The sequence below is a fragment of the Lissotriton vulgaris genome, chromosome 1_1, assembly GCF_964263255.1.
Source record: "Lissotriton vulgaris chromosome 1_1, aLisVul1.2, whole genome shotgun sequence".
Classification (NCBI taxonomy): domain Eukaryota; kingdom Metazoa; phylum Chordata; class Amphibia; order Caudata; family Salamandridae; genus Lissotriton; species Lissotriton vulgaris.
The window spans coordinates 446,965,995-446,988,664 of record NC_141685.1 but is presented as its reverse complement, the minus strand read 5'-3'; the positions used below and the strand labels follow the sequence as shown (position 1 = coordinate 446,988,664).

Below are 22,670 nucleotides of genomic sequence, written 5' to 3'. Positions count from 1 at the left end.
ATTAGGCAAGTCCCTTTGAAAAAAAGAAATTACACAATTACACAAATTTACACAAACAAAATTTACACAAACCTCTATATTGTGGCCTAATAAATGCACCATCTGTAAGCAAAAACACACTCCATATTCACAACCTCCTGAACACAGGGGAGCTAGACTGTCTATTCAAACAGCTTCTTTTAGTTCTATGGGGTTGATTGTTATAAATTTCAGGTCCTGATTATAAATTATTGCTGAACCTGAAAACTTTAACCAAGTCACACAATCACCCCGCAGCCCAGCTTGCAGGGTGATTGGCACATTGTGTACTTTTGTTTAAAGTATTCATGTTAATTGCAGCTCGTGATGGCGCTGCAATTAAGATAAATACTTTAAACAAAAGCACACAATAGGCACCACAGCCGGGCAGGCTCTACATGAAAGAAATACCCAAATTTCACGTTGCTCGCATTTTAAAAGCAGCGGCGCGAATGTAGTTGATTGATGTGCTGTGTGTTTGCGCGCTCCACACACAGCACTGTGTGCTTCATGAAACAGAGGTGCGCGCCAACCCGCGCGCGCAGGTTATTGGGAACAGTGACTGTGAGGTAAGCGTCCTTCAGATCCAGCCAGACCATCTAGTCAAGATGCCTAACACTTCCCAGAGTAGGTGGATACCCTCTGTTAGACCTGTCAGCCTTAGGGTGGTCTCCCCTACATTTTTGCCCTTTTGCCTCTCATTTTTACCTTACATTTTGTTGGACTTAGGACTCTGGGCGCCTCACCACTGCTAAACAGTGCTGAGGTGCGGGTGTTGGACTCGGGCGGGGAACCCTTTCCAATGATATATAGGGTTTGGGCATTACTACGCTAGGGATCCCACTTTTATAAAGTGGACCTTTTCCTGCCTACACTTAGATTAGGCTCTGCAGACTCCCCCTCCCCTCTGCATACTGATAGCCTGCCTGGGTTGGGAGGTGGGAGTGGTGATTCACACCTTCTTCCCTAGGATGAGCTGTGATGGGCTGCCCACTGTAGCCTTAACGGCCTGTCTCTCGTCACTGTGACAGCTAGGTCAGGGAAGGCAGGGAGCATACCAGAACTCCCTGGACTCTTCCAGAAGCCCCTGCCCCCAGACCCTTCCAGAGACTTCCACCACTTTCGAGTCCTTGGACTGTAGAATATATAAGGGAGGGTCCTGGCCTCACATTCTTGTTACACTGCTGGACCTGGAAGAATCCCTGCTGGAGTGAGGACTGCTGCGCAAGAGGATTGCCACTGGGAAGGAGGCTGACTGCTCCAAGGAACTGCTGCCCCACAACCTGCTGAGCTGCCCTACTGTCTGCTGATCCAGCCCTGCATGGGAGACTGCAACATCTCCTTCAGAGTGTCTCCACCACTTTCAGAAGGACTGCCTTATTTTTGGGACTACACCCGGTCTGATTAAAAGAAAACGGCCTCTTGTTGGACAACATCGTTTTAAGGACTGCCTTCTGGGGGGGAAAGCAACTCTTATAAGGTCTTTCACTGCACCTCTGTGATTGCGTCTGCTGCTGGAGCAAGCCGATTGAAGCTGCCCCTAAAGTCACCACCGCCAGCCCATGTCCGGGGGAAAAGCTGTGCGTGATAGTGGCACCACCGCCTACCCGGGACGTGACAAGCGCTTTGAGGAGAGTGGGCATTGTGAAGCAGCAAAGCGCTAAGTGCCATAATCACCACCGCCTGCCCGGGGCCGTGACAAGCGCTGTGATCTCCCCATGATGTCAGAGGTCGTGCAGCGCTGGGATTGGAGCCAGCGCGGGCGTTGCCTAGTAACCGGAGGGCTCACCGCAGGAACACGAAGGAGGCCGTGTGAAGGTGCGCCAGGTCTCCACGTACTACGCTAAGACCGGGAGGAAGCTCTGACCCCAAGGAGGCCCCGAGCCAGCGCCGGTCCCCAGGTACGAATGTGTGCGAAGCTGCCGGGGGTAGAGGTAGACAATAGCGGGCTGCGGGGTCCAGTGTAGCTCGATAGCGGGACAGCAGGAAAGTGTGCAACTGGCATCTAGGAAGCAGGGGTGTGTGCCCCAAAGAGCCCGACTTCCCTTCCTGGTCGCACTTGTGTGGCGGGGACAACTGAGGCAAGTTCCTAACAAGATCGGCCGCGTTCTCACGCTAAGCGCGGCGGGGCTAATCTCAGCGGCATACTAACACGGGCAGTGGCTGCATTCCTGCTCTATGTGCGGCGGGAGCTCATTAGCGCTGGCAGCCTCAACCCCTATGGTAATAATTTAACCGGGAAAAATAGTGTGAGAGGCACTGCGCACAGGAGGCAGGGCCCACACCGAAGGATTATCTTCTTGGGAGCCCACAATTGTTTCCCACTGAACTTTTCTTCCCCCTACCTAAGACTGAACTGGGGATTGCAGGACCTTTATCCTGAGAGACTCCCTGAACCTGCACATCCCGCCTATGATTATACTGCACAGAGCTAGTCCTGAGCATAGGTGCATTGCATTTTTGTTAATCTAACATTGCCTGGAAAAACAGATTGATCCTATTATTGACTTTGCCCCGAAGCTGGATTTATTTGATGCTTGACTAGCTTTATATGCATCTGGAGTCCCCTGATTATTGAACATGTCACTTGTGGATCTTGCATAATTCTTAGATAAAGATCTATATATTTTTATATAGAAATTGGTGTAGTGTCTCTTTCTTTTGTGCTTGTTTTATTGGGAACTGTTGGTGTGTTGCACAAATACTTTACACATTACCTCTGAAGTTAAGCCTTGCTGCTCTGCGCCAAACTACCAGGTCGGAAGCGGTGGTCCATACTTGCACTAGGGTGCATGCTCCTGCCAACTAGAGACCCCGGTTCTAACACCCTCCATCTTTAAGTGGCGATATACCACCCACTCGTTGAAGTCCTTCAAATTGATCTTTGGTCTCCGGCCCACGTCGGCCATGTCGACCAGGAAAATATTGCTGACAGACCCGCTGGAGTTATCTTCTGAGCAGCAAAATGCACCTTTTTAGATATGGGCGGAGCCCTTTTCGTTTATCATTTTCATGTCAATCTGGGAAAATGAAATGAGGCGGGCCACCTGTTAAGGTCAGCCGTATAACTCCACCTGAAAGCTCTACACCTTCTGTAGTACCCAAGCGTTGCTGTGATAGAAGCCCAAGCCGGGAGCAAGAATGCCAAACAAACCCCCACTTGCAGGTGGGCCGAAGGCAGCAAACTCACCTTTGCCAGAAGTGTTGGATTGACCTCTGTAGCTGTAGCTCCTGCGGCGTTGGAACTTCTGTCCTCTGGTAGGGTAGAATATATTGAAGCATGCGTTGTCCTGATATTGCCCACGCCCGGACCCTAGTCCCTTCTCAGGGTTGGCGTAAAAGTAGCGGCCAGTCGAGTGGCCATTGCCATGACCGGCCCCATGGAAAACCTGAGGGGTAAAAACCCTGCGAATGTTGGACTGGGCCTTATCCAGTGAGGTGAACGTCGCCACCAACTTCCTAAGTTCTTCAACAAAGGAGTCCCCAAACAAACCCCCGTGGGTGACAGCTCCAGCCTCCGAAGAGACATGGTTTCCCAACTTTGGGCTCACCTTTATCAAAAGGGAACACCGCCACTCTGTAGAGTGCGCACAGTTCACATTCCCCAAGAACACAATGCTGCACTGCACCCATCCTGACAATACCTCTGTGGAGATCAAAGAACCCGAGACCTTAGCCTCCTCTGCCATATCTAGGATCTTGGTTAGTGGGCCCACCGCATTTAGGAGCTTGTCCAGGCAGGAACACAACGACCGGTCGATGCCCTTCGTAAGGTCCTTCACATACTTGGCCAGGAACGTCGCCATCTTCGGGCCAATTTTGGGTGTAACAGCAATTTTGCCATCTAAACTGGGGTGAGGGCATCCCATCCAGAGGCCATTGCGAGCGTCTTTCTCCATGGGCTTACGCAGACGGCTCAAGACATACTTGACCACCTTGTCCCCCGGCACCCAGTCTGCAGATCTAGTGTGGAGGTTGTCATCTGGGTCTAACATATCTGAAATACCCTCCGGGCAGAAGGGGGAGTGGAAGCCACAGTCTAGAGTGTCCCACGTCATCATCTGTATCCCCAGGGGAATCTCCTGTATCTAGGGCTTCTGGAGTTGTGGTGCATGGGGGGTGTTGGGGAGCCATCTGGGGGGCTTGCCGGCACTGGTTGTGAGGGGACCTGTGCGAAAAATGCCTGCTTCAGGCACCCAAAAGCATCTACTTCTACCCCGGTCTTAGACTGTCATTTCGAGGGGGGTGGTATCCTTTCCATTGGGGTGCTTAGGAGACTTTTGATGGGTCTGGTTTAGCCCATTTGGCGCACTCCTATGGAATCTGCATTGAGACACGCTGTTCCATGGGCTTAACGGCTTGGTTAACACCCTTATAGATGGAATTTTCCACTGATTGGTAGAAGTCGTCCCCCCAAGGGAGGAAGGACAAGGAGTCTGGAGCTGTTTTTGATCTGATTTCATGGCTGGGCAATGTAGTGTTGCGCTCTAGTCATTGCACACCACGTGATGACATAGAGCACGGCTGCCATTTTGGGCGCGATTTGAGCGCCGATCTCGGAGCGCTCTGGACGCATTCCCAGCGCTCTCCTGCCTGTAAGAAATAACGGTACCTTTCTGCTACCACAGAGTGTCTAGTTCATTGGAGCATAAGCAGCATCTTTACAGTAGCGACGAGGCCGGGACCGGGAAAGTAAACAAAAGCGACACGAGGACCCACCAAAACCCTTAATAAAGGAAGACCACAAGGTACACTGGCATAAGCAGATGAGAGTGCAGGAGAGCGTAGCAGTGGACAGCGTCATAGCAGGCAAGCAACTTCTAAAGTCAGCCGCCATAACCAGAGGGGCACAAATAGCCAAATTAAAGACGAAGGGGGGCAAGCAAGCTCCGTGACGAGGAGCAGTGTCAGAGCTTCGTCTAGGGGCCAGAACGGGCTCACACAACAGCAATAGAACCACACTGAGAAGGGGAACATCCTGCAGTGAGATCCCACACAAGAAGGGGAAGAAGAGAAGCATAGGGACAGATCTTCCCGCGAGGCGCTACCTTACCTGGCTAGAAGCCCCCAACCTGACAAGCTAGGGCCCTGGTGGAACAAGCGCAGAACAGGGAAGGGGGCACCTTGGAGCCTCAACAAGGCCAAGCGCACCACCAAAGTGCAAGCGCACCGGGCAGTCCCAGAAGTGAAGAAGCGATACCAGAAAGGCGTGCGGAAATGTGCGCGCAAGCGTCGTCACTCAACGACACCAATCCTTTTCTTACCCAAACCGGGTGATCCAGTGATGAAATGGGAAGATTGGAGGGAGTATTTTATGAATTACCTAGAGGCCCTAGAAGATGAAAGCGTGGAAGCATTCCCCAGCAAGAGAAGGAAGCGAATATTACTACATAACTTGGGCCCGGAAGGAATCAGAGTCTTCCAGAACTTGGTGCCCGCGCAGCGACAGGCAGCAGATGATGAAGTATTCTGGCACGCGATAGAGGACTTAAACAACCATTATAGACCGGCGGTGTGCACGTCTATAGACAGGTACAACTTTCAACAGCAGAAACAAGCAGTGGGTGAGTCCATAGACAACTACGTTGCGGCGCTTAAGAAATTTGCGATCACATGTACATTCGGTGTCTTGCATGACGAATTTATCAAAGATCAAATAGTGATGCACGCTACAAACACAGCTATCCAGGACAAACTATGGGTGAATGGGGACGCCACCGTGAAAGAAGTCCTAGCCATGGTAAAGAAAGCGGAACTAGCGAAAAGATGCGGAGACGCAGCGATGAGAGAAGCTACCGCAAGGCCCATGGTTAACAGAGTCTCAGAGGCGTAACCACCAGGAAAAGGCAAAACTGCAGCGGCGGAACGGAAGGTGCAAACCAAAGTGACTCCACGACCGGCACAGGCGAAGAAGCCAAATAAGGAGGGCACGAATATGTGCTATAGGTGCGGCAGCCCTTCCCATGCGGCATACGAAAAACGGTGCCCAGCCTTCCGAGCAAGGTGAGTCGCAGGAAGCTAAAGAAGCCGACAGTCAAGTACGTGGTACAGGAGACCGGAGATGAAGAGGAAGGAAGAGAAGATGAGGAAGACAATGTACTGTGTATCGAAGAACAGATACTGGGCATTGACAGCAAACGCTCCAAGAAACCACAATGCGACCTGATAGTGGGAGGAGTGCCGATCAAGATGGTGGCAGACTCCGGATCCCCGTATACCATTATACACCGAACACTTCAAACCTAGCCTGGGATCGCACCGTGAACCTTCGGACAAACGTGCGGTCACTTTCACGGGAGACCCCCATCCCAATGGTCGGATACCGAACCCTAAAATTTGAACTCAAGGATCGTAAAGCAGAATGCAAACTATACGTGGCGGAGAAGGGGCCCTCCGTTCTAGGATGGATGGACCAAGGCGACTTGAGCATACAACTGAATCCAGAAGGGGACTTGCAAGTCCTGATGACCAACGCAGAACATCAACCGGACTTCATTAGAATGAAAGATGAATTTCCCCACCGTGTTCGGAGGACGTGTAGGAAAATTAATGAAGTTCACACACAGAATTGATCTCAAGGAAGACCCCAGACCAGTGTCCAACAAGGTAAGAAACGTGCCACTGGCAATCAGGGATGCAGTACAACAAGAACTACAGAGATTGGAAGACAACCAGATTATTGAACCAATAAATAGTTCAGAAAGGCTGGCCCCGTTGGTGGTGGCAATGAAACCCAACGGCAAGGTTCGCTTGTGTGTGGACCTGAGAGAAGTGAACAACTGCATAATAGTCGAGAAATTCCCATTGCAGTGGATAGATGAAATGCTGGCCAAAACTAAAGGGATTAAATGGTTTTCCACCATCGACCTTGCCTCGGCCTACCATCAGATAGCCCTGCATCACACGAGCCGCAAGTTGACATCCTTCATAACACCCTTCAGATGCTACCAATTCAGACGGATGCCATTTGGACTGGCGTCGGCCGCCGCGGTATTCCAAAAACTGATGCACAAACTGTTCAAAGACGTAGAGGGAGTAAAATACTTCCAGAATGACATCTTGCTATTGAGCAAGGATCGAGCTGATCATGACAAAAAGCTAGCCCGAGTGTTACAAGTTTTGGAAAGAAACTGCTTGACAGCAGAATGGGAAAAGTGCCGATTTGGAATGGCGTCAGTTACCTACTTGGGTCATGAGATCAGCTATCGAGGCATCACGCCCAAGCACGCCAACGTCAAAGCGATATGCGAGGCACCTGCACCGAGGAATTTGGAGGATGTAAGATCATTCTTGGGGATGGCTGAATATTACAGCAAGTTCGTGCAGCATTTCGCCACCAAGACACATCATATGCGACTACTCATACGAGACAAGACAACCTTTGAGTGGTCAGAAGAAGCACAAAGAGAGTTTCAGAGGATCAAGGAGGACATAAGCAAAGCAGGTCCCTTACAAGGCTATGATCCGCAAGGAAAATCTGTATTAACCAAAGATGCGAGCGAGACTGGTAGCGGTCCTTATGCAGGAAAGGACGAACGGTGAAAAGGTGACCATCAGTTTTGCGTCCAGGTCACTATCACCCACGGAACAGAAATTTAGTGTGATAGAGAAAGAGATGCTGGCAGCAGTATGGGCCATGGGGAAATTTCGCCAATTCATATGGGGCACGAGATTCCGGCTTAAAAAAGATCACAAACCTCTGGTTAAAGTACTCACGTCCTGTGGTCACGCAGGCGCTACCCCTCGCATCGCCAAAATGACTCTGAAATTGCTAGACTACAGATATGATGTCGAGTACATCCCAGGAGCCGAGAATAAAGTAGCTGATTATCTTAGCCGAGCTTCAGCAATGGAGGAAGCTCTGACGCCTACGGATGACGACGAAGTCCGAATTGCATTTACGGAAGACCATGAGAGAGTAGTAAACGGGCAAGAGTGGAAACAGGCCTATGAGGATGACCCCGACATCAAAGAAGTCAAGAGCTTCATACTGCAAGGGTGGCCAGAGAAAAGACACCTGAAAGCTGAACTCAGGAAATTCTACGAGATACGCGAGGAGTTATCCATAGGAGATCAGGGAACGTTCCTATTCAGAGGGAATGAAGTAGTCCCGCCAACATCTTTAATACCCCACTTGCTGGCAGTGTTACATGAAGGGCACCTGGGCATCGTGAAAACAAAGATGAGGGCGAAGCAGATGTACTGGTGGCCGGCAATGGATAACCTGATCGAGGGACATGTTCAGGAATGTGACCAGTGTCAAAGGGCGGATAAATCTCAAACCTTACTACGCCCGTCATTGGGAAAGCTCGACAACCCTGCCAACCCGTGGGAGGAATTATCGATAGACATTCTCAGTCCGGTGCTAGATGCACAGGGAACCCCTAAATACGTGACGGTTCTTATAGACCGGTATTCAAAGTGGCCTGAAATAGACATTCAGGAAGGGATGGACACAGAGACAGTTCTTAAGTTCCTTACGGCCACATTCCTCAGAATGAGTCAGAGTCGAACTTGCCCAATTAAGAAGGAAAGGAGACAGCAAGTACAGAGCGCCCATGCAAGTGAAAGAAGTGTATGATAGAACAGCGCTGCTCAGCTATGGCAATGTATGGTCGCAGGATCGCATGTCCAAATGCAATAAGATACTGCAGTGGGCCATAGAGGAAGGATCGAGGACACAAGAAGATTGAAGCTCAAGCATCGAAGGTGTCTCACCACAGGACGGAGAGAGGGACTCGGAAGCAGAAGAAAGAGGAGTTGAGCTTGAAGGAGAAGAAAGTTCCATAGAGGAGGAACAATAAGAAAGAAAAAGCAAGACTCCCGAGAGAGATAGCCCCAAGGGAGGAGGAAGGCGAGGGGCAGGCATGGCTGAGGACAACGTGGAAAGTCCCTCCTCTACTACGGTAAGATGTACACGTTCAGGGAGATTGGTGATAAGACCTGCCAGATATAGAGACTATGAACTAGGAGAGGTGAAGTTACCTGAGGACTTATAGACTCTGGGACTTTTCTGTTATTTGTGGTTTGTTATAAAGAAGGGAGATATGTAGTGTCGCGCTCTAGTCCATTATGCACCGCGTGATGACGTAGAGCGCGACCGCCATTTTGGGCGTGATTTGAGCGCCCATTTCGGAGCGATCTGGGCGCATTCCCGGCGCTCTCCTGCCTGTCAGAAATAAAGGTACCTTTCTGCTACCACAGAGTGTCTAGTTCATTGTAGCATAAGCAGCATCTTTACAGGCAATTGTGTTGAAGCGTGGGGTACCTGCTTGGTACTGCAGGCATTTCATTAAGTGCTGGGGAGCACCAGATTGGGGCACTCGGAGCGTGAGCAGAATTTAGGCTGCGAGGGGGCCCAGACTGAATTGAGTGGGCCAGAGGCACACAATTCATAGGCTGAGCCCTGGGACACTCTAGCCCTTGTATTGTATTGGCTATTGCCACCCGAGACAAGTGTCCCATACTGTACTATTAGCCGCAACTACAATCCCGCAGGGTGTCAAAAGAACTGCAATACAGACCTGATAGGGCGGCTGGGTACAAGGCTGGACTCTTCACAGGACAGTGCTCAGCTGCACTCTTTTTCGAGTACCGAACTCGCACCGCCCATAGAGATGCCACAGCGCCCCCAAGCGGTGGGAGGACCTCACAGCAGGAGAAAGTGGGGCAATAATGTTGCGTAAGGTACACAAACGCGTCCCGCGACCGGGGGAATCTGTAAAGATAACAGATTATATGCAGCCAGTCAAAGAAAAAAATGGCGAACAATGAACCCCACAACAGGAGAAGAAAGGAAAACGACTTAACTTGCTGCTGAGCAGCTAAGAAAGAGGAGTGAATAGAGCAGAAGGAACAAGTTGGGATCGGACTGCGGACAGAAGAAGGACTTGTGTTTTGGACTTTTGCCTATTTTCCTGCTGTTCATGGGAAAAGTAGTTTGTTGTGTTTTTAAAAACGGCTACTGAAGTAATAAAGTGAAGATAGAAGGGAAAATCAGAGCCACTGGTTCTGACATCGAATTCACCATGATCCTTCAAGAAAATAAGCAAATGGTGGTACAGTTATTTCTGAATATGGATTCTGTAATAGATTATCTATTGATGCCACAGGATGCCATCATACAAAAGTTTGTCCTTGATATCCACTGGTTGAAATGCATATATATATAGGGAATATGGTGTTTTTTGTTTTGTTTTTGGTCTGCTTCGCAAAATGTTATTACCCAACAATCTGATGGCCCTCAACCCGACTTATCTGTCATTCTGAACGAAAATGTTCATTATTATCCAAGAAGCTTTCACATATAGGCCCCTCGCTTGATGACAAACAGGAAAAAGTAGGCAACGGTGTTTATGCAAATAAAATGTGTCTATGCTCTTGTGTTAACATGCCATTGGAAATAGACATTGCCTGTTTTCATAGTCTCTCCATGCATTAGATTTGTCCACTTCAGCCATTAGTTACATTTACTATCAGTTACTACATTCTTTTCTTTCACAAGGGTCACATCTGTACACAAAGTAGTTTTCTTCAGTGTCAGAGAATATGTTGGCAATATCTACTTTTTTGGACCAAAACATTAATTTGCTTTTAACTAATGTTTTGTCTTGTTTTGGGGAATTCCTTTCAACTCATCTAAATAATATTTTATAAAAACTCATGACAAAACAATCATTGACAAAGCTAGAATTCTGGCTTCCAACACTATACTTATTGGCTTTGCCGGGGCTTGTTGTCCCCCATTTCCCATCCTGCACCAGATTGGAAAATATCCAGCTGGAAAAATCCGGCGATGAAATCAAACTACTGAGCAATGCATTATCTGCTTACTGTGACGCATCTTTTGAAAGTGCCTCTGTAATGTTTTACGACAGGTTAACTTCTTCAGACCAAATTAATCAAGTTACTTCATCTTGTTTCTATATCCTGCGAACATTGAAGAAATTTGTCCTTGTATCCCTCTAGAGCTCCAGAAAACAGTGATAACTGTGTTAGCTTTATCAAGAATTGACTATTGCATTGCTCTTTACGTCAACATTCAGCAGGGACTGTCAAACTTCAAATCCTTCAAAATGAAGCTGTGTGCCATCTTCTAGGTATCCCTAAGTTTCAGTCTGTTTTGCATGCACTACCTAAACTGCATTGGTTGCCAGTAAAGAAGCGAATCGCTCTTAAGGTCCTATGTAATGCCCATAAGGCTATTCATGGCTGTGGCCGGAAATATTTGACGCACGGATTCCAGTGGTATGTCCCTAAAAAAGCTCTACGTTCCACCTCCTGAAAATATTTGGTACTACCCACATTTGAAAGGACAACCTGGGATGGTAGAAGTTTTATATTCATTCATGGAAAACTCTGGAATGGTCTTCCACTTTATTTAAAATCCCAAAACCGCTTATTTCATTTTAGGAAATTGTTGAAAACGTAGCACTTTTCACATCCCTTGGTTACCCTTTGGGGGAGGATGTAGCCATATGACTAGAGCTGTCGACCTCAAAGCTGGTGAACCGGGTTCAAGTCTCTGCAGGATGCTCAACATCCAAATCACTTAATCTCCCCGTACCTAACCAAAAAAAAAAAAAAAGAATGTTTCCATCTGTAACGAAACTGGTGCTCATGTTAAGCGCTCTGTTATATTTTCTGTCGAGTTCGCGCTATATAAAACTCAATTTAAAAAAATCCTAGTTTCAGCATGGTTTGCAGTTTGTTAATGCTTAGTTCCAATCTGATTGCAGTTTAATAGTGCAGTTCGATAGCGCTGAGATGCCTTTGAATTTGCGCTCTTTATAAAATGTCATTTGTGCTCTTCAGTTGTGCATTATGTGTGTATTATGAGAATACATACGTTGTCTCAGTGGAATATTGCATCTATTACATCAATCTGTTTTTGACCACTTTGGGTACAAGTTCAAATCAAATTTTCATCCTCCTACAGTCGATAAAATGGTTGGGTAAAAAAAGACTACTTACTCAGCACTAAGATAGCCCTTAGCAATCAGATAACCCTCAAGGTGAACGCACACTTTAGAAATAAATGCTTTGTCTACTGGTAGAACATGACTTTGGTATTTATTTGTTTTGCGTCTTTGATAGGTTGCCACTGGAATATATAGCATGCTTTAGGTTTCTGGACGCACAAAAAAAAGTCACCCATCTTCGAGAAACTAACCCAGAGTAATTATCCTACTGTCTTTCCTATCCAGTTGAATTCGTATGTACTACTTTTTCATAAGTCTCCATAATAAATGAAGTACTCTTTGTCTAAAAATGAAAAATTTGCATCCTATTTTCACTCTTTTAAAATGTTTGGGGTTCCCTATATTCACTGCATCACTTTGTGATTTTAAAGACTAGGAGCGTGTACCACTGCATTTTAGGATTATGTTCCACAAATTATCAGATTAAAATGTTGGCTACCACCTAGTGAACAAGTAGCAATTAAGAGTGAGGAAAATGAGGCCTGTACTTTTAGATGCTTCATTTAAAAAACGTTAGCATTTCATACATGTGAACTAACGGATGTAGCGTGTTTCAGCAGCTGTAACTTCCAGCCTTTTGACCTCACAAGTCCTCTTATGAAACATATTTATTCCGTAACTAACGGGTGGTGGATTATGTCGCAGATATGCATTTTTTTATAGTAACACCTACCGTTACGCATTCGCCTGTGAAGTTTTGAACATTTTGTCAGGGATCCATGACTGAGCATGTTTTCGAGTAAGGACAGAAAGTGGTACCTGTTGCAAAAATAATTGAAAACCTAGTGTGCTGAAGTTAGATGTTTTTATATATTTTGCTAAGTGGGCATTTACTTGTAGGCAATGTGTGGTCATCCTCTTTGCTAAAAGATGAGGAATGACTTAAGTGAAATATTCTAAAAACAGTCTCGAAGGAAATAAATTGAAAAACTAATATTTGAATGAACACAAAGTAGTGAGGTACCCCCCAGACCAATTCTGAACCACAGTGCAGATTGAAAGGCAAATGGCACCCTCTACTAGCCCACTTCCTCCCCCGCCCCCTTGTTGGTAGCATGTTTGACACTTGTCAGCCTGCTTGATGCTACTGGAGCATGTTTGCATAAACTGTGTTACTATGGAGTCTGTTCTTCGGTTGTGTTGATTTGTGGCGCTCTTTTCTGGTCTGTATTAGGCCTGACTCCGTTCACAGAGTTTGCTCAGTTTTCCGGAGTTGTGTCTGGTCGTGAGTGCTCGTGTTGAGAAACCATCTGTTCTCTTTGAAAATCTACTCGAGTGGCAGCAAGTAGCTGCGCCTTCTTGTGCTGAGTGAGCATGGTGGACCCAGTTATCACATTTGATTGGCTAAGAATGCATCCCATGAGGCATTGCGCATGGGTGGTGCAAATACAAATATTGGCCAGAAGAATGACTTGTGAATGATTGTATGCATCGATAAGTCCCCTGAACGTGTAGTTATTTGAGCTCTTTTTAGTTCAACGCGGGTGCGCAACTTTTAATAATGTACAGTCTTTTTGAAAGCGTAGAGCAGGTGCAATATCTTGCCTCCTTTGGGGTACCAAACAGTTGTGTATACAAATGTGTAGTTTTTAATGGTGTATTGGATTCAATGATGGGTGCTCTTTCGTGGGTTACTGGATACTTATATGGATTTTCCCTCTCCAGATGACAAACAGAGCTCCTGTTCACGAGGGCTGCACATCATCTTAGCACGTGTGCAGAAGTGTAATAAATCTGTGCAAAACAATGGATTACTTTGTGACTTGCCTGTGTTCATATGTGATTTTATTGTGTATTAGATTGAGTCAACGTGCACCTGCAATTGGATATTTTCCCAATTGGATGCAGATGCTTTTTTGATCTGTTAGGATGTTGTACAGATCCTCCCTGTGGTAGAGGTGCACACCCACACCAGTGAGAATGTGTTTGTCTAGTGTCTGTGCATCGTTGTTTGTGTGGGGTTAGTAGCATGAGATATATTTTGTCTTGATGGCACATGCAAAGTCAGAATGAGATATGAATGTGTGATTGGTCTGTCTTAATGCCCTACAAAAGTTTTATAAAGAATGGGTTTGTATGTACATTCTACCAAATGCCATACGCATTAATTCAGTTTGTATGCAATAGTGACTGGTGGGTGGATTGTGTGTCCTTTGTTGTTAAATAGCGTTAATTCACAGTTAAAACCTGTATCTCCCAGGGCATTCTTTAATGGATTCATTGTGGTCAGTTCTGCATTATTTTTTTTCTTTTCTATTTATTTATTTTTAATAAATATATCCATGCCTCGTTGAAACTGTTTTTCTGTGAAAGCGACTAAGTCATTTTTACCCATTTGTGAGGCTTTGGTTTCTGTGTTTCACATGAGATATAGAAAGTTGGAAACCGGCAGTTTTGAAGTACTGCACTTTTAGTATGTTCCATGATGCCTTCCGTGTGCATATAACTGACAGAATGATGCATGTTTTAATCTATGAGGTCTTTGACCAGTGTTCACTAACTTTCATCTGTCCAAGCACGGGGTATGTCCAGGAGGCCTTTCGAAAATTGGTGGAATTTGGTAAAATAAAGTCTCTTCGTAAAGTGCAAGTTAACCGTAACCTTACTGTCGTGCCATGCCATTATAATACATTTATTATTAACTTTGTATATGTGTGTTTCTGTCCCTTTTTAAAGTTTTAACTGATTTATGTGTGCATTAAAGAACTTTTTGTGCTTAATTGTGATATTATCCCATCTGCTCTTTGCTGAGAATGTGCGTTTTACTGTACTGACATTAATTATATTTGTGCGTATTTAAATAAAGATTGTAATATAGACTTTAATAATTTAAAACAAATATGTTACTCAAATGCAATACTTGTTCAACTTTAGATCAAGGGCAGAGTTAGAACATGAAGCACTTATAGACGGAAATCTTGCAACAGAAGCCAATCTGATTGTTTTGGACACGCTGGAAATAATTGTACAGGTAAGAAGACTTTGCTGTTTTTGTTTTATAGAGGTTGAAGAACTAGCAGGAGGTTCTTATGTTCTATACTTAAAATGAGTGCCATAGCTCTGCCTAGATGTTTTAGTCTATCTCATATTTTGTGAACAGTTTTTGACCAAGAGTATTGGAAGCAATTTTTGTTTATTATTTATTCCATTTGTGTCCTTTGATATTAATGTTGTGGATTGTATTGAGAGAACCACATATCATTCTTGGCTTCATGTTCTCGAACCACAATAATAAGTAACATTGAGTGCAGGTCTAAAAAGGTTTTTTAAACTCAGCAAAGTTTCAGATGTGTTCTGTTTATGAAATTTCCCAATTTGAGTTTGCCTTACCCTTTTCACTCAAATAAACCCCGCCAAGATCCAAAGTCTAGGGCGATTTTTTTCTGTAAGTTACCTTCTGCAGCATACATTGTAAGAAAAGTCTTGATTGGAAAACAAATGTAAAAAGGCGTGAAAGTGTAACTGTGAAATTTGCAAACATTTCCATAAACGTTTGTCGATGCTGCAAGAATAAAACTTGACAACTTAGTACCTTTAAATGGAATACAGCTTTTACAATGCAGATTTCACTATTCTGTGTCCTTTACCACGCAGGTAAGTACATAGTATAGGTTTTTTCCTCTACCACTCTGTACTTTACCATGAAGGTCTTTTTAATTTTAATTTTTTTAAATGACATCATTTTTTATGGTATTTAAAAAAAGGGGGGTAAAAGTGTGGGAAGAGGTAAGGGTGGTTTTAAGGTTATGGGTCGGTGACAGGTAAAGGGAGGTAGGGTGATTTTAGGGTTTAGGGATGGGTAGGAGTAACGTAAGCAGAGGTACATTCTGGGTTTAGGGTTGGTAGAGGTAAAGGTAGGTAAGGGTAATTTTAGGGTTAACAAGAGGGTAGAGGTAAAGGGAGGTAAGAGTAAATTCAGCGTTCAGACATTAAAAAGAGGTAAAGGGAGGTTGGGAGTGATAAAAAAGGATGGACTTGGGGTGGGTCACCCCGAAAAACAAATATATACATATGTGTGTGTGTGTGTTCTCACTGAAAAAAAGAAAGGTAACAGGGACATTTTAAGTGGGTGTCTGAATGATTGTATGAGTGAGTGAATGTGGGTGTATAGGTGGGTGTCTGAGTAGCTGTGTAGGTGAGTGAGATGTTATGTGAGTGGCTCTATGGGTGAGTGAGTAGCTGTATTGAGTGGGTGTCTGAATGGCTGTATGAGTGAGTGAATTGGGTTTGTAAGTGGCTGTATGGGTGAGTGGGTGTTTGGTTTAGTGGGTTGGTGTGTGAATGGCTGTATCGCCCCCATTTCTTTGTATTTAGCCCCTAGGAGGTGGGGCTCTCTCATTATTAAAAGTAAATCCCGGGGAGGTGGTGATCCCTGGGGCATAATTAAGCCCCCTCCTCATCTCTTTTATTTTATATTTATTTATTTATTTATTTTATTTTATACAGTCCGCAAGCCCCCAGAACTAGGCCTACCCGGGGGCTATAATGTAAACAAGAACAGGAGACCACACTTGTTATTATTTTTTTTAATTTTCCACAGCTCCCTTGCGGTCCTGCAGAATATTGTTTTCAAAAAGTGCTTTTTGGCTCTGTTGGAGGCCACGGGAGGACACCAAGACCAAAACCACAGTATTCCTACCCTGCCCCCATTCCTTTTTTTAAAATGTTTTCCCAAGATGGCTCCAGACACTTCCTAGTTGAAGTGTTGGCCTCCAATCAGATTTCAGCACTGGGACTGTCGGATCCACGTCACTATATATACAATTTTTTTTTAGTAGCTCCTAAACTACACCAAATAACAAAAAGGGTTCTTTCTGGACCAAGAGCTGCCTTTCTGCCAAATTTGATGTAAGTCCGTCCAGCGGTTCAAGCTGTGGGATGTCTAAAATCAGTATTGCCCCACCCCCATTTTTCTCTGCCCCCGCTTGACTATTCACCCCTAACTTTCCATGCACAACAAGAATTGCGATACGTCAAGTGGGGGCCAATAAAAAAAAAATGGGGGGGGGGAGTGCATTTCCAATGTTTATTCCCATACAGATTTTAGAAATCCTACAGCCCTAACTGCTGGCTGGAATCACACCAGATTTGGCAGAGTGGAAGCCCATAGTCCAGTTGAGACCTTTTTGTGATTTGGTGTAAATCCATTCAGTAGTTTTCAAGTTATTAAAAGAAAATTAAATTTGTATATCTAGAGGCGAGGACCCTTTGTGGCAGCCATTTTAGGACTTTGATTAAGCCGAGTTCCAAACAAAGAGATTTTTAAAAAAAGAAAGGGGCAGAGTAGCACTACCCTGACCCCCTCAGTCTAGTGCTGGGGTACCCCTGCATTTTTAGTTTTTTAAAGTTCACTGCAAAAATCACCAAGATTTGTGAATCCCCATAAAAAATGTTTTTTTAAACCAAGTGCGGTTTCCAGTGCTTGTTTCTTTTAGAGCCTCTGGGTGGTCCAGGTCCCAGGGGCTTATTTTTATGTATAACATGGGGAGAAAAGCGCACGCTACCTACCTCCCCATGCCCAATCTAGACCCCGGGGACCGCCTCCTCCCGGTACAGGTCGATTGTCATTTTTGACTGGAGGTGGGGGCTGCATGGTCCCCTTCTGAGTCTCTTAAGAGCCCCGGGGTCCCCCACTTCTCCAGGGGTTTGTCAACTTGATAAAAGTAAGGTGGTCTAGGGGGGCTGCTCCCTGGCCGTTTTGTGGCTCCGGGTTGTGGCTCCGAGTTACACCACCTGCCCATGGCTGGCTTTAAAAAACGCAGGAGGGGGACCTGGAGCTATTAATGGTTCTGAGGCCCGCTAACCTCCCTATGTCCCAGATGCCCACCCCCAGGACATGGCTGTTTGCACTTGCTTGGCTGGAGCTTTGACAGCTCCCACGAAGCGAGAGAAAACAGTAAGTTCACTCCCAGCAAGCAGGAGCAGGAAAACTGCTACCGCCCGCTGGGAGTGGACTTTTCATCTGTTTTGGGCAAGAAAACAGAAGAAAGAATTGCTCCTGCCCGTGAGGAGCAGCAAAGGAGCAGCATTTATGCTGCTCCCTGCGTGCAGGAGCAATGCTGGCTCCCATTGGAGGTGGGGAGCCAGCAGGGACTGCGGCGGCATTGGGGCTTTCCCCACAATCACTATAACTGGGTGCCCTGGATGGGCTTTAGGGCCCCATATATCAAGAGGTAGGGCCACCAAGGATGAGGTCGCTGGGGGCCAAATTTGGGAAGGGTGGCCACACAGCCCCTCTTCCACATGAATGAGTAGGGAATTCTTTCTTGTCTAGTCCATGGTTCTCACTTTAAATTCCTATGACCATGCAAATGTACAAATCACCTGGAAGCTCTGCCTGTTCGGTCCTGCCCGGTACACCTTAGTAGTATGCAAAGTTCTTCCCACCTTTTGCCTGGATGTTGGACAGCTGAACAAAAGTCTTCCCAGTGCATTTCCCGCCGTTTTTGATGACATGTTCCCGATGCAGAGAAATATGAGGACATCTTCACCAAACAAAGAAGCACTTAGTTCATATACTTGAGGAAGGACCCTTGTTTGTTGGAGATTTACCTCTTTGTAGTTTCATAGTCTTCTCAATTGGAGAATACATGTTATCACACATTTCTGGATGAAGACAAACGGGGAACAATAGCATTGCCAAAACGGACATAAGGTCACTGGAGACATTTCCTCATGGTCGTTTATGCAGCCTTAGTGTAGAATACGGACTAGATATTTACCCAAAAAAGTAGCACTTACTAATTAACCAGTAGAAAGTATTCCAGTTCGGTAGATATTTTGTGCAAAACTGTGGACTCTTGTTTGATTAAGGAACAGTTGAAGTTTTTATTTCTATTTCTTATAAAGCGCTAACAATCATCTAAGTAGGATATCACGGCGCTATGATTGCTAAGGTGCATGTACCGTTGGCATAATTCGAGTTGGGTTAGTCTGGATGGAGGAAGAGTAAAGTTTTTAGCTGCTTCCTAAATGCCAGATGGCCTTCTGTGAGTCGGAGGGCCGTAGGTAGTTCGTTCCACTTGGTTGCAGCGATGTGGGAGAAAGCACGCTCACCCATCCTGGCTCTCTTCACCCGACAGGTTTTAGCACGAGCCAAGAATTGAGAGCGGAGGTTCCTAGTGGGAGCATAAAACTGAATCCTGTTCCTGAGGATGAGAGGGCCTGTTTTGTGCAGTGCTCTATGTGTTATACACAGCATTTTAAAAGTTGCTCTCTGCTTCATTGGTAACCAATGTAGATCACGCAGGCAGCTCTTGGCTGAATCGTATTTCCTTTTCATACAGATAGCCTTGGCCGCAGCGTTCTGCACCATTTGGAGCTTGGTGAAGAGATACTCTGCCATGCCTACGAACAGGGAGTTTCCATAGTACAGTCTACTCATCAAGAGAGACTGGACCAGGATCTTTCTGCACTCTATTGGAATCCAGGGAAAGACTCTTTTAAGCATTTTTAGTATTGAAAAGCCTTTCCCGCATATGGCAGCTACATGGGTCTTCATGGATAAGGATATGTCTATAGTTATTCCAAGATTCCTTGCTGTTGGTGTCGGAGCAGGTGGAGTGCCCAGGGCTTCTGGCCACCAGCTGTCGTTCCACAGTTGAGTGTGACCTCCGAACATTAGTATCTCTGATTTGTCTGCATTTAGTTTAAGGCAGTGCCTGTGCATCCATTCAGCCAATTCAGAGAGACAGTTTAGTAACCTGTCTTTGGGGTTGTTCTTTTCATCCAGGATAACAGTAAGTTGAGTGTCGTCGGCGTAAGAACATATTTCGACACCCCACTTTCTGCCTATTCCCGCCAGGGATGACACGAAAATGTTAAACAAAGTTGGGCTTAGTGAGGCCCCCTGTGGGACCCCATATTTGATGTTCCGGCGTGGGGACGAGAACTTGCCCATGTGCACTGATTGCGATCTATCCGATAGGAAAGACCGCAGCCAACCCAGTGCTTTGTCCCTAATGCCCCTAGATGCTAGGGTTTCCAGGAGCAGATTATGAGGGACGGTGTCGAAAGCCGCCGAGAGATCCAACAGTATTAGGGCAACTGTTTTCCCCTGATCTACATGCATTCTGATGTTATCCAGCACGGCCAGGAGTGTTGTTTCCGTGCTGTTGTTGGCCCTGAAACCCGTTTGTGTGATATCCAACAGTTTGTTTGCTTCGAGAAAGCTGGCCAGTTGCCTGTTGACCAGTTTCTCTAGGACTTTCGACAGGTAGGGAAGTTAGGGTATGGGTCTGTAATTGGCCGGGTTGTTGATGTCTAAGCCAGCTTTTTTTAGAAGGGCGGTGACTGTGGCGTTCTTCCAACTGGATGGGAACTCTGCGGCATCTAGCGAGTGATTCAGAACTTGAGTCACTGCAGGGCAAATCAGAGGGATAAGCTGCCGGAAAATATGATGAGGGCAAGGGTCCAGGGGGGAGCCAGATTTTATTTCAAGCATCGCTTCGCCCACTTCCTCTTCAGAATATGGGCCAAAGCTGGTGCAGCAGGCTTGAGAGGTGGAAGGCTCGTGGTCCACCGGGCTGCCTGATTTGAATAGATCTTGTCTATTTTTTCGCACAAGAAGTTATTCATCTTGTCGCAGCCTACTTGTGACGGAGTCAGATTAGATGAGAGACTGGTAGGGCTGCAGAGCTCTTTTACTATTTTAAAAAGCTCTTTGGAAGAATTTTTGTTCTTTAAAATTCTACTAGAAAAGTAATCCTTTTTTGCCTTCCTAATGGCTTCAGTGTATTGCGACAGTTCTCTCTTGTAGACCGCCCTCGTCTCCTGAGTTCTTGTTAACCTCCATTTGTGTTCGAGCATTTTACATTTCCTTTTTTGTGACTTCAGTTCTTGCCCGTACCAATTTTCCGACATGGTTCAGCTCTGGCCCAGTCCCTCACAAGCTGGAAATGCATTTGTCAGACAATAGGAACCAAGTGGCATAGGCTTAATCAGTTAATATACATTTTGTTGCTGTAAAATCAGCCAGTCTAAATTATAAGGAGGTGATTCTGTGTGCAGAAGGACGTTAAAAAAGACAAGCAAGAACTAATGATTAACCCATCAGGGGATTTATTACAAATTATTCAACTTTCTGTGAGTCAGACTTGCCTTACTACTAAAGAACTTTTCTTTTTTGCACACTCAAGAGTGTTTTCTTTAAAAGTTGTGAACAGCAGGGAAGAGATGTGCATTACTCAAAGGAGATTAATTTAGTATTCGATTGATGACATTCTCTTCAAAGACAATTTGCAATTTAACACATCCATACACTTTATTTTAGAATGCTGCCAATTAGCACTGACCGAGAACTTTATCGACTTTAAAGGCACACTATACATCCAGACCCACGACATGTCCATGGGGAGCATGTTTGCCACAAGTCTGCCAGGACTCTGTGTCAGTTCTTTTGAAGACAACCACATTCTCAGTAACACCAACACCTACAAAATAAAGATTATGTTTTGGAAAAGATACATAGAAGATACCTTGATGATCTGGCGTGTGTCAGTTGACACCATACCAGAGTTCCTTGGGTGGCTCAATACCTGCAACAAATTCCTCAAATTTACAGGTACCACACATGAGGACACACTTGTCTTTCTGGACGTCACCATTTTTGCTGACGGCACCAATCTCAAAACAAGAACTTACTACAAACCAACCGCCAAAAACAGCCTTCTCTCATTTAACAGCTTTCACCCTCGACCACTTAGGGAAAATCTCCCCTTCAGCCATTTTCTACACATTTGTTGCAATTGTAGCGAAATAGAGGACTACAAAAGCAGGTCCTCGACTTAATAAATAAACTGAAAGAGAGAGATTACCCAATTCACATTATCAACAAATTCTAAAATAGAGCGAGGAATCAGAATAGTGAAATCCTATTGGGACAGGCAGAGAAAATCACAGACGACAATAGCCTCACGTGTGATAATTTACTGCACAATCTCCAACATCATTCAAAGAAGCCATAAACAAACATTGTAGCATGGCGGCACCCTTAAATGGTCCAAACCCAGGTTTGCCCATAAGAGGAGCAAGAACATCTGAGATCTTCTGGTCCACACATGACCCCCAACAACACAAGTAAAAACCAACACAGTACTCACAACACTGGGCCTATAACCGATAATGGGACATTATCCCTAAGGTACTTGTGCTGTATGTCATCTTACAAAAGCACAAAAAAACCTAACACTAAGTAAAACTTTTACATGGGATGACATGCGAATTTCAGTACCACCCATGCAATCGCATGATCATTTGTCTTTGCAGATAAGGTACATTGGCATGACTTGCAGTAAAGTGAAATTGCAGATCGGTGAATACCATCGCAATATTGGATGCAAAAACGCCAAAACGCACATGAGCAATGACTTCCTACTTTGCAAAAAACTTGATTGGGTGATCCTTGAAACACTTGATGTGATAGGCAATGATGCAGAATGCATTCTTTTCCAGAAAGAGCAACATTGGGTGTACCGGCTCAAGACTTTTTGGCAAGGGTTTGAACAATAACATTCCATGGCTCTTATTCAGCCAGCAGTTTCTTTACCACTAACAAAAGGTTCATGTATAATAAAAGCTACTCACAAACATCGAACGAATATCCTCAGGGAAGCATCCTCCCATCTATCAGAACCATGTTCACCCTCATTATCAGTAATACCTTATGATTAG

The 22,670-nt window shown here is 45.4% G+C and overlaps 1 protein-coding gene across 11 annotated transcripts in view; it reads left to right on the top strand.

Annotated features, from left to right (window-relative positions):
- Positions 1-22,670, top strand: part of DOCK7 (dedicator of cytokinesis 7) — an 864,306-nt gene that overhangs the window by 648,548 nt on the left and 193,088 nt on the right. For all 11 annotated transcript variants that reach the window (XM_086953476.1, XM_086953469.1, XM_086953439.1 and 8 more), the window contains one exon: positions 14,874-14,970. In XM_086953476.1, coding sequence (XP_086809602.1) covers positions 14,874-14,970 — 97 coding nt within the window. The remainder of the gene's footprint in view (positions 1-14,873; positions 14,971-22,670) is intronic.